This window comes from Suncus etruscus, chromosome 11, assembly GCF_024139225.1.
Source record: "Suncus etruscus isolate mSunEtr1 chromosome 11, mSunEtr1.pri.cur, whole genome shotgun sequence".
Taxonomy (NCBI): Eukaryota; Metazoa; Chordata; class Mammalia; order Eulipotyphla; family Soricidae; genus Suncus; species Suncus etruscus.
The window spans coordinates 79,419,967-79,434,028 of record NC_064858.1 but is presented as its reverse complement, the minus strand read 5'-3'; the positions used below and the strand labels follow the sequence as shown (position 1 = coordinate 79,434,028).

At 43.4% G+C, this 14,062-nt stretch overlaps 1 protein-coding gene across 5 annotated transcripts in view; it reads right to left on the bottom strand.

Moving 5' to 3' along the window:
• EIF4B (eukaryotic translation initiation factor 4B) overlaps positions 1–12,969 on the bottom strand; it is a 36,029-nt gene extending 23,060 nt beyond the window's left edge. For 4 of the 5 annotated variants that reach the window (XM_049783388.1, XM_049783389.1, XM_049783392.1 and 1 more), the window contains exons 1-4: positions 5,623–5,669; positions 4,497–4,619; positions 2,183–2,388; positions 950–1,066 (exon numbers count right to left, since the gene is read on the bottom strand). In XM_049783388.1, the coding sequence (XP_049639345.1) occupies positions 950–1,066; positions 2,183–2,388; positions 4,497–4,619; positions 5,623–5,638 (462 nt within the window). In that variant the 5' untranslated portion in view covers positions 5,639–5,669. Of the gene's footprint in view, positions 1–949; positions 1,067–2,182; positions 2,389–4,496; positions 4,620–5,622; positions 5,670–12,883 lie in introns of those variants that run through there. The other variant, XM_049783391.1, reaches the window with a different exon arrangement.
• Between the last annotated feature and the right edge of the window lie 1,093 nt (positions 12,970–14,062).

The window sequence follows — 14,062 nt, the reverse complement described above, 5'->3', positions numbered from 1 at the left end:
TGTGCATTTGATTTGGCGTGCGCACTGAATCAAATAACCTGCATGACCCAAGTGAGTATGTATGTGTATACATACATACATACATACATACATACATACATACATACATACATACATATATATAAATATACAGTATGGTAATAATACTCAAAAAAAAAAAAAACCCACAAGATCCTGGAGGACTGGTCCCACTAGTAGAAAGCTTGTCACAAAGGGAATGGGAATGCCTGGGAGAGGTGCACTGGTGAAGGGATGGGTACTGGAACACTATGACCAAAACCCAATCACAAATGCCTTTTAACCGCATATTAAAAAAAAGGGGGGAAGACCCGGAGAGATAGCACAGCGGCGTTTGCTTTGCAAGCAGCCGATCCAGGACCAAAGGTGGTTGGTTCAAATCCCGGTGTCCCAAATGGTCCCCCGTGCCTGCCAGGAGCTATTTCTGAGCAGACAGCCAGGAGTAACCCCTGAGCACCGCCGGGTGTGGCCCAAAAACCAAAAAATAAAAAGGGAAAAAAAGACTTGAGCCTGGAGCACAGCTGGGTATGTAATCCCCATCCTTGACCCTAAAGTATCCAAAAACAGTTTGGAGAAGCAAAGTCAATGTTCAAATGAACAAAATAGTGAATTTCCTGAAAACACTGGGGTCTATTCTACCAATCAAGTGAGATATGACTCGCTAAAATGTTAAGATTATCCAATAACCTAGGCTTTACTTTATAAATATCAGAAAGTTTTAAACAGCTACTGAAGCAAACCAGAGGTAGTACAGTGGGTAGAGTATAGCAGCAATCTGGGTTCAATCCCTGGCAACCCATATAGTTCCCTCAGCAAAGTCAAGTGTGGGTCCAGAACAAAACAAAACAGAAACTAGCTACCAAACAGTAAGTAAGTTTAATAAATGTTATTTGTTTGCTTCCATCTCTTCCACAACCCATTCATATTTTACCTCTTCATTGAGGCTGAGGGCACTGAACAAGGAATCCAGGTCTTCAAATTCAGCATAACCAAAACCTTTCAACCTCTCTGGAAAGGTGGATTCACGTGGTAAACGTACCGCACTGATCTGAAATAAATAAGATTTCTTTTTAAATAATCATTTATTTTTGGAACACTGTAACATGCCATGAATGTCTCAAAAGATTTCTAAGAACCTAATTATCTCCAAGAGGAAAAGAAAGTTTAATGGAACAGAAGAGACTCTACTGTTCCTTATTTAATAGTTCAAGTTTTAGGAGTTTCTCATTACAAGTACTGACTCTATTACCATTCAGTTTAAGTCAGGGATTGGAGCCTATGGTCTTAATCATGCAAGGTAAGTGCTCTACCACTAAGCCACACCACTGCCCAATTCTTCCAAGGTTTTTTTGGGTGGTGCATGGGGAGATGGGGCCCTACATTCAGTGGTGCTCAGGAACCCAAACCAGGGCTCACAGGAAAGAAATCGGGGGGAGAAAAAAAAACCCACAACAAAATGGGATAAAGATAAAAGCAGGATAAAACCTTCTTTGAATACAGCTAGGGCCACACATATAAATATTCAGGGGTTACTACTGTCTCTGCATTCAGGAATCATTCCTGGCAATATTTAGGGGAAAATAATGGACACTGGATCCAACCTGGGTCAGCCACATGCTAGTCTATCTGCTGTATTATGGCTCTTGCCCCAGTACCTTTAATTTTTTTCCTTTTGGGCCACACCTGACTATGCTCAGAGACTATATGGGACACTGGGGGGAATCAAACCTCAGTTCGTCCTAGGCTAGCACGGGCAAGGCAGATGCCTTACCACTTGCACCACCACTCTGGCCCCTCTTAAGTACTTTTTCTATATCAATAAGGTACTTTTAACTACTAAATTTGACTGGCAATGGTTAAGACATTCTTAAAGAGCTATGATTTTATCAACTGTATATCACTTTTCTAAGCACACCTTTAGAATATATTCACTACCAATATACTAATAACCATAATATTAATTGCCCAAGACCTTTTTTTTTAATGACCACACCTGGCATTGCGCAGTACTCCTCCTTGCTCTGCACTCAGGTATCACTCCTGGCAGGCTTGGAGGACCAGATGGAATGACATAAATAGAACCCAGGACAGCTGTGTGCAAGGTACATGCCCTATCCACTAGACTGTATTGCTCAAGTCCCTGCCCAAAATCTTTTACACTTACATTTAATCCTCTAAAAAACTCCTTAATGGACTCTTCCGTCACATCATAGGGTAAGTTCCCTAGGAAAGCAGTATAGGGTGGAGATCTGGGAAGACGGCTCCGGTCGATATTGGGTTCCCGAGCAGCCCGTGGAGCAGTGGGCAGGATGGAACGGTCAATTGGAGCTGACCTATACGTGTCATCATTACTGTGCCAAGTAGTTGAAACTAGAAAAGCAGATATAATAAATTAGAGAAAACTTTCAACATTGTTGGTGTAGAATGGTTAGTTGATAGAGTAAGAAATGCATGCACCATCAAATATTAAATAAGCCTCATAAGAGATTAAAAAAAATGCCAGCCAGAAAACTGTTTAGGCATTAACATGTATTGTATGCAAAGTAGAATACATATGACTTTTTTAAAGTCATAATCCCTTTGATTAACAACATTGTCCAAATCATGGTGCCTAAAATTAGTAAGAAAAGATAAGGGAACTGGAGTAATAATGTAGCAGGCAAAGGACTTGCCTTGCAAGGGTGATCCCTTAGTGCAGAGCCAGGATCAGAGCTGGGTATGACTATAACTATCTCCCACCAAGAAACAAAAAGTTCTAAAAGAGTGGCAAAAGAGCTTTCTTCAGTAAGCAATAAAGATGAAATGATTGGATTTGTCATACCCAATGATTAAAAAAACTATGCTGTTCTGAGCTACTACTAAAATCCGGAATGTGTATAGACCCTATAGCTCTTCTGTACTTTCCTACCACAATTTACCCAATTCAGAACATTTTGTTTGGCTTTTGGGCCATACTTAATGGTATTCAGAGTACCCCATGGGTTGCTGGGACAGAACCCAAGCTGGCTGTGTGCAAGGTAAATAAACACTTTATCCACTATTTCTCTGGTGCCTTTCTTGGGAAACCATGACTTCATAATAATAGCTCCTAAAATGAATTATTTCTCTGCTCAAAATATATAGATGGCTTATGTCACATTACAAAATTGCTTTTATGGGGCTGGAAAGATAGCACAGCGTTAAGGTACTTGCCCTATATGCGGCTAACCGGGACTGACCTGGTTCGATTCCCAGCATCCCATATGGTCCCCCCGAGCCTGCCAAGAGCAATTTCTGAGCATAGAATCAGGAGTAACCCCTGAGCATTGCTGGGTGGGGCCCAAACCCCAATCAATTAATAAACTGTAAAAACAAACACCTTCCCCTGAAACTAAACAAGGTCGCTTTTATGAGAACATAGAATTTTAGTCCTAAATGGAAATAACCTAGGACTTTTCAAATGAAGAAAAAAAGGCTGTAAGTATAAAAGTCAGAACTAACCCCTGGCCATGTTCCATGGAATCTTATTGTATTAAAGATCAACTAGGTCAGCTGCATGCAAGATAAGTGCCTTACCCAGGTATTATCTCTCTCCGGCCCCACACCTACTTTTTTTTAAACACCAAGGTTACAAAGTTGCTCATGATTCAGTTTCCTTTTACAATGTACATCATCTTTCACCTTCACCCATGAACATTTCCTGCCACCAATGTCCCTAGCTTCTTCCAATCTACCCCTCAACCTGTCTCTGGGGCAGCCATTTTACCTCTCTCTCCCTCCTTTAGACACTGTGGTTTGCACTATTGTTAACAAAGGAGTATAGTGGGTTACCACTTTATCTCTGTTCAACACCCAGATATTGTCTGGAGTGATTAGTTTTAACTATCATTGTCACAATCCTAACTGCACTGCTCCACTACCAGACCCAAACACCAACTTCTTGAAGCACCACACAGTCTCTATCACAAACTCCTATTCTAAAACCTAAAATTCGGGCCAGAGCGGTGGCGCAAGCAGTAGGGCGTTAGCCTGGTACACGCTAACCTAGGATGGACTGTAGTCCGACCCCCCACCTCCCGCGACGTCACATATAGTCCCACAAACCAGGAGAGATTTCTGAGCACACAGCCAGGAGTAACCCCTAAGCGTCACCGGGTGTGGCCCAAAAGCCAAAATCAAAAAAAAAAAAAAAAAAAACCAAACCATGGGGCCGGAGAGATAGCATGGAGATAAGGTGTTTGCCTTGCATGCAGAAGGTTGGTGGTTTGAATCTTGGCATCCCATAGGGTCCCCCGAGTCTGCCAGGGGCAATTTCTGAGCGTGACCCAAAAACCCAAACCCAAACCAAAACACCCCTAAAATTCTATTAAAGAAAACTATAATCAGGTTACAAATCAGCATGTTGCTTTAAAATGACAAGAGTGAATTATTATGTAATAGGATCTGCCCAGAAAAATAAAATTTTTCAACAGAATAGAAAAGAAAGAAAAAAAAGTTACCATCTCCTTCCATATCATCTGTTTCATCGGCCCAGCAGACTGGTTTAGGAGTAGTAGTTCCACCATCCTCAGCCAGAAAGTCTGTTAGGGAAAGAGTCTTTCCCTTCTTATTCTTCTTTTTTGCTGTTTTAAAAAGGCAAGATAAAGATTAGCCTTAACAACCCAGTACTTATATATTGTACATTTTAGTAAATATAAAACTCACAGAAATTTGAACTATGACACATTTTTACAAAGGATTACTATGTAGACATAAAGAGGAAGTACAAAAGGAAAATACAATGGAAAATGAAAAAATAAAAAAACTGCAGAAATATATTATGCAAATCTCTTTAAACACATAATTATAGAAAATAATAAAGAAACTTCCTAACATTCTATAACATTTATTTGATACTTATAAAATAACCAAAGGTAGAGAGGAATTAAGTCTCAAAGAGGTTAAATAACTATGCTGGATATATTACAGAGAAAGTAGATGGCAGAACAAGAATATAATTTAGGGCTTTGAATAACAAGTCTGAAGCTCTTCCAGCCTCTAAGAAACTTATGTAGCAAGTTACTGCAATCAATGTAAATCATTTGCAAGTGTTCAAATGTTCACTTTATGGTGCTGAAGAGAGAACAGCAGGAAGGGTGCTTGCCTTGCAGAGCTGACCCAGGTTGGATTCCTTGGCACTGCATATGGTTCCCCAGAGCCCAGCCAGGAGTGGTTCCAGAGCACTCCTGGTGTGGCCCAAAAACAAAAGAAATGCAAATGGTCAGGTTTTATACACAGCTGACCTACCTCTACAAGAAAAAAAAATCCTCTCCATCCCTACTGTAACATCACATACTTAGATGAGCTATGATACTAGGGGCAAAACAAAGAAAATCCCTAAGAACCAACACTTTCGACTGTCGTGGTTACAAAATCTTTAGGAATCTCCAGATGACTCCATTTTGCAGACTAACCTTAGTTCTTTAACTATCTAGTCCTCAGAACTTGAGATGGCACAAATCAGAAGAAAGGACTAATTCAAATTCTAAAAATGGCCCCTGAGAGCAGCCACTACATAAGAAAAAAGTCAAGCAGCTTTGTTGACATATCATTTTTACAGGTTTTATAATCATGAGTTGCTCTTACATGTTTCAATTCTCATATTATTTTTCAATCCAACAGGACTAAGTATCTGGAACTTGATGCACTGTTTAATTGAAGATTACTCTCAGTTGGTACCTGCCTTTCTTTTAAAATCCAACTTTCAGGAAATGAAGATGACCTGTTTGCTATGAATATTATGGACAGCCTTCTGGATACAATAAGCACCTGATGTATTATGGTCTCAATGTGCAAATCAGATGAATTTGGCTGCAATATACAGAGAAAAAATGGCTGTAAATGTGAAATTTCCACACTTTCTCAAGTGACTTAGAACTAATCCTACTTCTCAAGTTATCAGTTATGATAAACCAGGCTAATTATTTTGGACTTATTCTAGGCTTTGGAAAAAAGTCTATAGTATTACTTCCCCTAATTTTACATACAAAAATCTAGGGACATTTCAATAATTTTTTTTTTTTTTTTGGTTTTTGGGCCACACCTGGTAACGCTCAGGGGTTCCTCCTGGCTATGCGCTCAGAAGTTCCTCCTGGCTTGGGGGACCATATGGGATGCCGGGGGATCGAACTGTGGTCCAAGGCTAGCGCAGGCAAGGCAGGCACCTTACCTCTTGCGCCACCGCCCGGCCCCTCAATAAGTAATTTTTACAAGACATAAAGCCCACAGAATATTGATGATCAGGTTTAATCACTCTTTTCCATCTAATTAAAACGTAGTGCCTAGGACTAGCACCCTGCTACCTAAAGATCCTTACTTTTAGGGCAAGAGTTCAAAGGAAAGATACATTCTTTGCATCCAGGAGTTCCAGATTCCACCCTCAGCATCAAGCTAAGAATAAATTATTAGCATAGCAGGACCCCAAACATATCCCATAACAAGGTCGGAGATTCTTATTCTAATGGGTCTGGGCAGAGGAACACCAAATAATACCCATGTATTAACCTGTTGGGCAATAGAAAAATAGAACGGGTAGTTAGTTCATACAATGAAGTTAATACTATTACCACTAGCAAAACAGGGAATTAACTTGCCCTTTGGTCTAATTTTGGTGTAAGTCAACTTTGGGTTTCTCAACTCTTACCCCTTAACTCGACAAATAAATCTCCCTTTCCTTTAGTATTACTTGAAATTTCAAAATAATAAACATCATGACTGAAAACACATCTCCTCTCCTCTCTTATCCAAAATCTTCAAATGGGTTTGGCAGCATAACCTACAGTTTCCTTATTTAGACACAGAAGTTTCTTTCTATCTAGCAAAACAGATTCAGTTAAAACAGAAACAGGAGGGCCCGGAGAGATAGCACAGAGGCGTTTGCCTTGCAAGCAGTCTATCCAGGACCAAAGGTGGTTGGTTCGAATCCCGGTGTCCCATATGGTCCCCCGTGCCTGCCAGGAGCTATTTCTGAGCAGACAGCCAGGAGTAACCCCTGAGCACTGCCAGGTGTGGCCCAAAAACCAAAAAAAAAAAAAAAAAACCAGAAACAGGAGATGATTTATAGGGAGCTAGCCTTAAAAAGGAGAGCAAGGGGCCGGGCGGTGGCGCTGGAGGTAAGGTGCCTGCCTTGCCTGCGCTAGCCTAGGACAGACCGAGGTTCCATCCCCCGGCGTCCCATATGGTCCCCCAAGAAGCCAGGAGCAACTTCTGAGCGCATAGCCAGGAGTAACCCCTGAGCGTCACAGGGTGTGGCCCAAAAACCAAAAAAAAAAAAAAGAGAGCAAAATATGTGCTACATTATTTTATTCTATAATTAAAAAGATTATCTAAAGCTTCCATGTCCTTTAGCTCTATAATATTTAGGTCCTTTGCTTATACTTGGATTTCAATATTATTATTTTTCTGGTAACAAAGCACTGTCTAATGTTTCCCTGCTACAATGACAGAACCGGCCAATTCTTTAATTTTCTTTAAATCGTAAATGGAGGGATAGTTGGAATGATAGTACAGGAGTAGGGCGTTTGCCTTGCACATAGTTGACCGGGGATGGACCCAGGTTTGATTCAGGGCATCCCATAAGCCTGCCAGGAGCAATTTCCGAGTTCAGAGCCAGGAGTAACCTGAGTGTGGCCCAAAAACCAAAAAAAAAAAAAAAAATAAAATTGGTTAAAAAAAAAAACTTTATTAGTCACCTCACAAAACAAGTTCTGGATGGGGATCAGAAGGATAGTATAATAGGTATGGTACCTGCCTTGCATGTGGTCAAACCAGGTTCAATTGATTGTGGCCCACCTCTCATTTAGGCTACTAATTGCTGTAAGGTCTATCCATTTCAGTCTCTCTGATTTTGATGCCAGTAGAGAACTGGATGACCCCCACAATAAAAAATTCATGTAAAAATATTTATGATAGTCAGAATGTTATTACCCAATTTTATTAGTAATAAAAAACTGACAGGACTGGGGGTAACAAACTTTATAGCTGACCACAAATTTAAAAACATTAAAACACTAGTAAAGCTTAATTCTTGTATGAGTTTCAGTTCATACCTGAAACTTGCACCTTGTAGGAAGGGGAATTCATGTAGCTCAAAAAGTAAGATGAAGTGATGTAAAAAATTAAGTTTCTTCATTTTAGAGACTGCCAGACTAAGCCCTATTTTAATCAGATTATAAACTTTTTAGTAGTTCCCATTTTACTCTTTAGGATTATTTCACTGGGGTGGGGATATAGGACACAGAGCAAGGAGTTTGCAATGCGTATTCATACACCTTACTACAAAAACATGCTATGTGAAAGATTCTAGTGATGAAAGTCCGCAAATGAGTCCAATTTTTTTTTTCGGTCTTGGGCCACACCTGATGGCGCTCAGGGGTTACTCCTGGCAGGCTTGGGATCAACCTGTCTGTCCGTTGTTGGCTGCATGAAAGGCAGATGCCCTACCACTGTGCTATCACTCTGGCTCCAAAGTCCAATTATTTTAACTGCTCAGACTAAGTATGAAAAATTCAGAAATGTATATTAATGGGTAAAATTTTGTTTTGGGACTAGGCAAACTTTCCAGAACTAAACCGTTTCATGACCAATATTTTCCTAAATAGGACTGTGTAAATGCATTCCATCTATCCATATTAAGTGTGTTTCAAATTGGATTAATTATATTGTTAACATCTAGCCATAAAAATAAATCTATTTTATTTACTTTTTATAAAAAAATATTTGTGGATTGCTTCCTGGCAGGCTCAAGGGACAATATGGAATGCCGGGGATTAAACCCTGGGTAGGCTGCATGCAAGGCAAATATAAATACCCTACCGCTGTATTGTTGCTCTGGCCCCAAAGGCTGTATTTTATTGTGTCGCCAGGTATCTCCCAAGCAGTGCAGTGCTGAGGATTACCTTGGCCATCCCAGCAGAAGTTAACAGATAATCAAACCTGAACCCACAATCTTTATTATTTTATACAATGTAGTATGTTGAGAAGTCTCATTTTCACTGTGCTACATGGTTCAGTATAGATGAAAATAAGGCACTGTCAGGACTATCAAATTGCACAAACCTGACCCGTTTTCAGCTACATGACTTTTCTTATTCTAATTCCAATTTAATAGAAGCTGAGAAAAACACCAGGCCTTTTCCTTCTCCAGACACTTAGTTTGATCAGCTACACTGGCAAATCAAAATAGATAAGTTCTGAACTTTCAAGAAAAGTTTGATCCCCGGAATCCCAGTCCCAGTTTCCTGAGCACAACCAAAAGTAATTTATTTTGGGGGGGGGGGGGGACACCGGTGATGCTCAGGGGTTACTCCTGGCTATGTGATCAGAAATCGCTCCTGGCTTAAGGGACCATGTGGGATGCCGGGGATTGAACTAAGGTCCGTTCTAGGTCCTAGGTGAACCCCATGCAAGGCAAATGCCCCACCACTGAGCCACCACTCTGGCCCCACCGAAAGTGATTCTTGAGTGCAGAGACAGGAGTAATTTACAATAGTAAATTAAAAAAAAAAAAACACCCAAGAATAATTTGAATGGATATAGATAAGTACTAAGTACCCTGTGGTCCACTACTAGCACCAAAACAAAAACCCAAGAAAATCGGAAAAAACAAAAAAACCCCAAAACATCCAGTAACTTTCTTTGAGCCTTTTCCTACTAATGGAGCTATAAGAATATATGCAAATCTAAGAAACTAACATCAGCTTGTGTACTTGTAAATGTACAGGCAGTTAATTACACTCACTTGTTTAAAAAAAGTTCTCTAAAGTTAACACCTCCCTTTAAAACCAGAAAGAGAATTCTAGAATTTTGAGATGAATATCAAGTTGTATTTTATCTCAAATCCTACACGTTGCATCTTAAAATTAAGAGAGCATACCTTACATGTAATGCTACTTAGAAATTGTTTTACTTACCACTCTATTTTATTATGAGTTTATTTTATACTACTCTATATTCTATACATACCATGACTAAAACTTGATTTTTCACCAGGTGAAAACCACCACTGCACACTATCCTCTCTCTATAAAAGTAACACGATTTGAAGGACTTACCCTTTTTTAGGGGCTACAATCAGCTGTTCTTGGAGTTACTATCAATGGTGCTCAGGGAACCATGTAGTGCCAGGGAACCAACCTGCACTTCCAACATGCAAAAGTCATCAGCCCATCGACAAGGCCCGATTCTTTAGTGTAACTTAAAAATAAAGTGCGACACTAATGAAGGCTTTGTGCAGGTGGACCTAATTTCCAATTTTAAAGTATTTTAGTTTTGTATCAAAGCCTTTGCTTTCCTAATGGCAAAAAACAGATTCAGTAGTCAATGCTGGGGCACTTTGTTCTTGAAAACCAGTAACTTGTCATATTGGAGATGAGTTTTTTGCAATGGGGTGAGAAAAGAAACTGCCCAACTCATCTAATAGTCCAAGTGGAAGGGGCCTAAATTTTTAATGTATTTTCATAAAAAACTAGTAAGACACGGCATCAAGTATACTAAAAACAAAATTTTATGCTTTCATCAATGCATTATTGAAAATGCCCACGATTTAAAAGATTCAAAATGGGAAAAGAAACAAAAGTCCCGCAAATTCATGAGCTGGACTACAGTCTCGTACAGTAGCCCTACTTACACATTCACACAGTGAAGAAAACTTAACAGAATCGAGTTATAGGAGACCGGAAGGTAGAGAAATACTAGCACAAAAGGCTGCATCACTCAACAGACCCTTAGTGAAAAGTAAAAAACAGATCACATTTCTTACAACTCTTTAAATTCCACAAAAGCTATAGAGAACGACAGTAAGTTGGTCGATTTCGTCATTAAGTACGGTTCCAGATAAAGCTTTTGAGCAGCAAGCACTCCATTAAAACGACATCGATCCCAGCTATATTTCCAAGTTGATCAGATTCAAGATTTCGGCCCTGCTCTGCCACTCGCAAGAAGTGTGACCTTCAACAAAAACTTAAAGTCTGAAATTTTGAGACCTCAACGAGGGGGATGAGATGGTACTCTTTCCTTTAATGACCTTAGGATCTAAGCAGACTGTCCACCTCGATGCGCTTAGTTGATTTGCAAGGGCATCATCAACCACATCACATTTAAATGCACTTTAATCCCTGCAACATTTTTCAAAAAGACACACACACATTCTGTTCTATGTAACAACACGGGGGGAAACTGTTAGGAAATAAGCGTCCAGGGACAGTAGGGTTCAACAAGTGTTTTTCCAAAAACGTCTGGTCATGTTAAAAAATCAGGCCCCCGGGGCCGGAGAGCTAAGCACAGCGGCGTTTGCCTTGCAAGCAGCCGATCCAGGACCAAAGGTGGCTGGTTCGAATCCCGGCGTCCCATACGGTGCCCTGAGCCATGCAGGAACTATTTCTGAGCAGATAGCCAGGAGTAAGCCCTGAACACCGCCAGGTGTGGCCCCAAAACCAAAAAAAACCCACAAAAAACAAACAAAAAAACCCAGGCCCCAACCTAAGAATTACTGCTACAAAATGCTTCCGAGTCTACAGCCAACCAATTTATTTGAAGGCACACTCCACTTCGAGGTGCTCTAGTAGTCGTATACAATTATCTAAAAACAAATGCGGGCTATTGGCAGCTACCAAAAATTCCACCAAAATAAAAAGCGGTCATGAAATCTGATCTGGTCACCATTTATTATTTTTTTGGGGGGAGTCACACCTGGCAGTGCTCAGGGGTCATTCCTGGCTCTTCTACACTCAGAAACTGTTCCTGGCAGGCTGGGAGGGGGGGGGGGGAGAAGAGAACCATATGGGATGCCTGCTGGGATTGGAACCACCGTCCTTCTGCATGCATGCAAGGCAAACGCACTACACACCTCCATGCTATCTCTCCGGCCCTTAAGTCACCATGCAGATTCAGGCCGGACAGACATTTATTTGGTTGTGAATCAGTCAAGATCATGTGAAGGGGAACAACAATAACAACAAAAAAACCCAAACAACTCTTAACTCCCCATTTAGATTCATGCGGAACATTGATTTGGTTGTGAAACACTCAAGAGAGGTGAAGGGGAGTTAAAAAATCCAAAAACCAACTCTTTAGCATTGCTTCCTCTCCACCACGTGGGTGCACAGTCAAGTCTCCCCACCCCCATTTCCACTCCCTCCAGGCTCTTGCAACATCTTCAAAGAAAAAAAAAAAGATTTATACTGCGATCTCTGCGAAAATACGAGCGCCGGGCTCCACTTCAGCTAGAGAAGTAGTAGTCGTGCAGCAAAGGTTAGAGAAGGGGCTGGAGGAAGGAAAGTCATTTTGCCCATCCGGGCTCCTCGCATGTGCTTGGAAGGCAGACAGGCAGGCAGGCAGGCCGCCGGGCACCACCACCACCACCACCACGACCCGGGTCTGGGCTTCCGTTCCGCGCACGCGCACACGGCCGCTCCCGGCCTCCCCCCCCCCCGGCGACTCGTGGCCGCGTTCTAACCGCCCCCGCCCCCACGCAGCCCCGCAACGGCCTCGCGCGGCCCCGGCCCGGCCGCCTTCCGGGCTGGCCTGCTCCCTCCACGCGGGCGCGGGGCTGCCAGTCCCCAGGCGGCCTCCCGCCTCGCCTCCACCTCGCCGCGCCTCCCCGTCCTCCATGGCCGCACAGACCCGGTAAAACCCAAGGAGAAAAAAGCGGGGTGCGCAGGGGGGAGGGGGCCAGGCCCCTTCCCCCCTCCCCCACATCCTGAGGCGCCTCAAGCCTCAGCCCAGCCGCCCGTCGGCCGTGGCGCGCCCCCCTCCGCCCCCGAGGCGAACCCCCTCCGGGAACGCGGCGGATCAAGCTCGGACTTCCTTCGGCGCCCGGTCCTGGCCCCGCGCTCGGCCGCTCACTCACCTGAGGCCGCCATGTTGGGAGAGGGAGCGAGAACGCAAAGGACCCGGATGCGGCGGTCACGTGACTCGGCCGGGCCGCCCGCCCACCCGCCCGCCTGCCTCTGGGGCTCTCGCTAGGAAGGAGACGCGGAAACGCGGAAACGGGAGGGAGAGGGCGGGAGGCAGGCAGGCAGGCAGGGGGCGGGGCCTCTCGCAGGGGGCGGGGTTCCGCCCCGCAGTTCGAGTTGGGTGGCGGCGCGGGGTCTGACGGGAGAGCGGCGCGACAGGTGGCGGAAGGGGAGGGGCTCCGGGCTGTCGTGAATTCAGCGCCTCCGCCACGCACGCTTGACGGCTTGACGGCTTGACGGCCGCGGACGAGGCGAGGGGGCAACGTCGGGCGGGGTCTCAGGAGCTCTCGCGTAACTTCCGGCTTGTGGGTCGCCGGAAGGGGCGGGGCCACGCCGTGTCATTCCACTTCTCGGAGGCCCAATGGAGGAGCAGGCCTTGGGTTGGAATCTGGAATGGGTGTGCCAACTTCGGTTTTGCCCGCAGGGAATACTCAAAAAAAAATTTTTTTTGTTTGTTTTTTTGGGTCACATCCGGCAGTGCTCAGGGGTTACTCCTGGCTCTAAGGCTCAGAAATCGCTCCTGGCAGGCTCAGGGGACCATATGGGATGCTGGGATTCGAACCACCGTCCTGCATGCAAGGCAAATACCCTACCTCCATGCTATCTCTCCGGCCCCTCAAATTTCTTTTTAAATCGCCGTGTGTGTGTGTGTGTGTGTGTGTGTGTGTGTGTGTGTGTGTGTGTGTGTGTGTGTGTGTGTGTGTGTGTGTGAAAGCAGAGCTAGTCTAGTGCCCTAGTGCACAAGGATGTTTTAAGTCGGGTAGGTTTAGTCAAACTCAGTCCCTTAGGGTGTTTATCCAGTTTAGCCAGTGTTTATTATCATTTGAGATAGCTCACTGTTCTAGATTCTGTATTGTTACATGACCATTTGGGATTTGGGCCTTATCTGATGGTGCTCAGGGCTTACTCTTTTTTTATTTTATTTATTTATTTTTTTTTGGGGGGGGTCACACCCAGCAGTGCTCAGAGGTTCCTCCAGGCTCTATGCTCAGAAATCGCTCCTGGCCCTGGGGGGACCACATGGGATTTGAATCACCAACCTTCTGCATGCAAGGCAAACACCCTACCCCAGG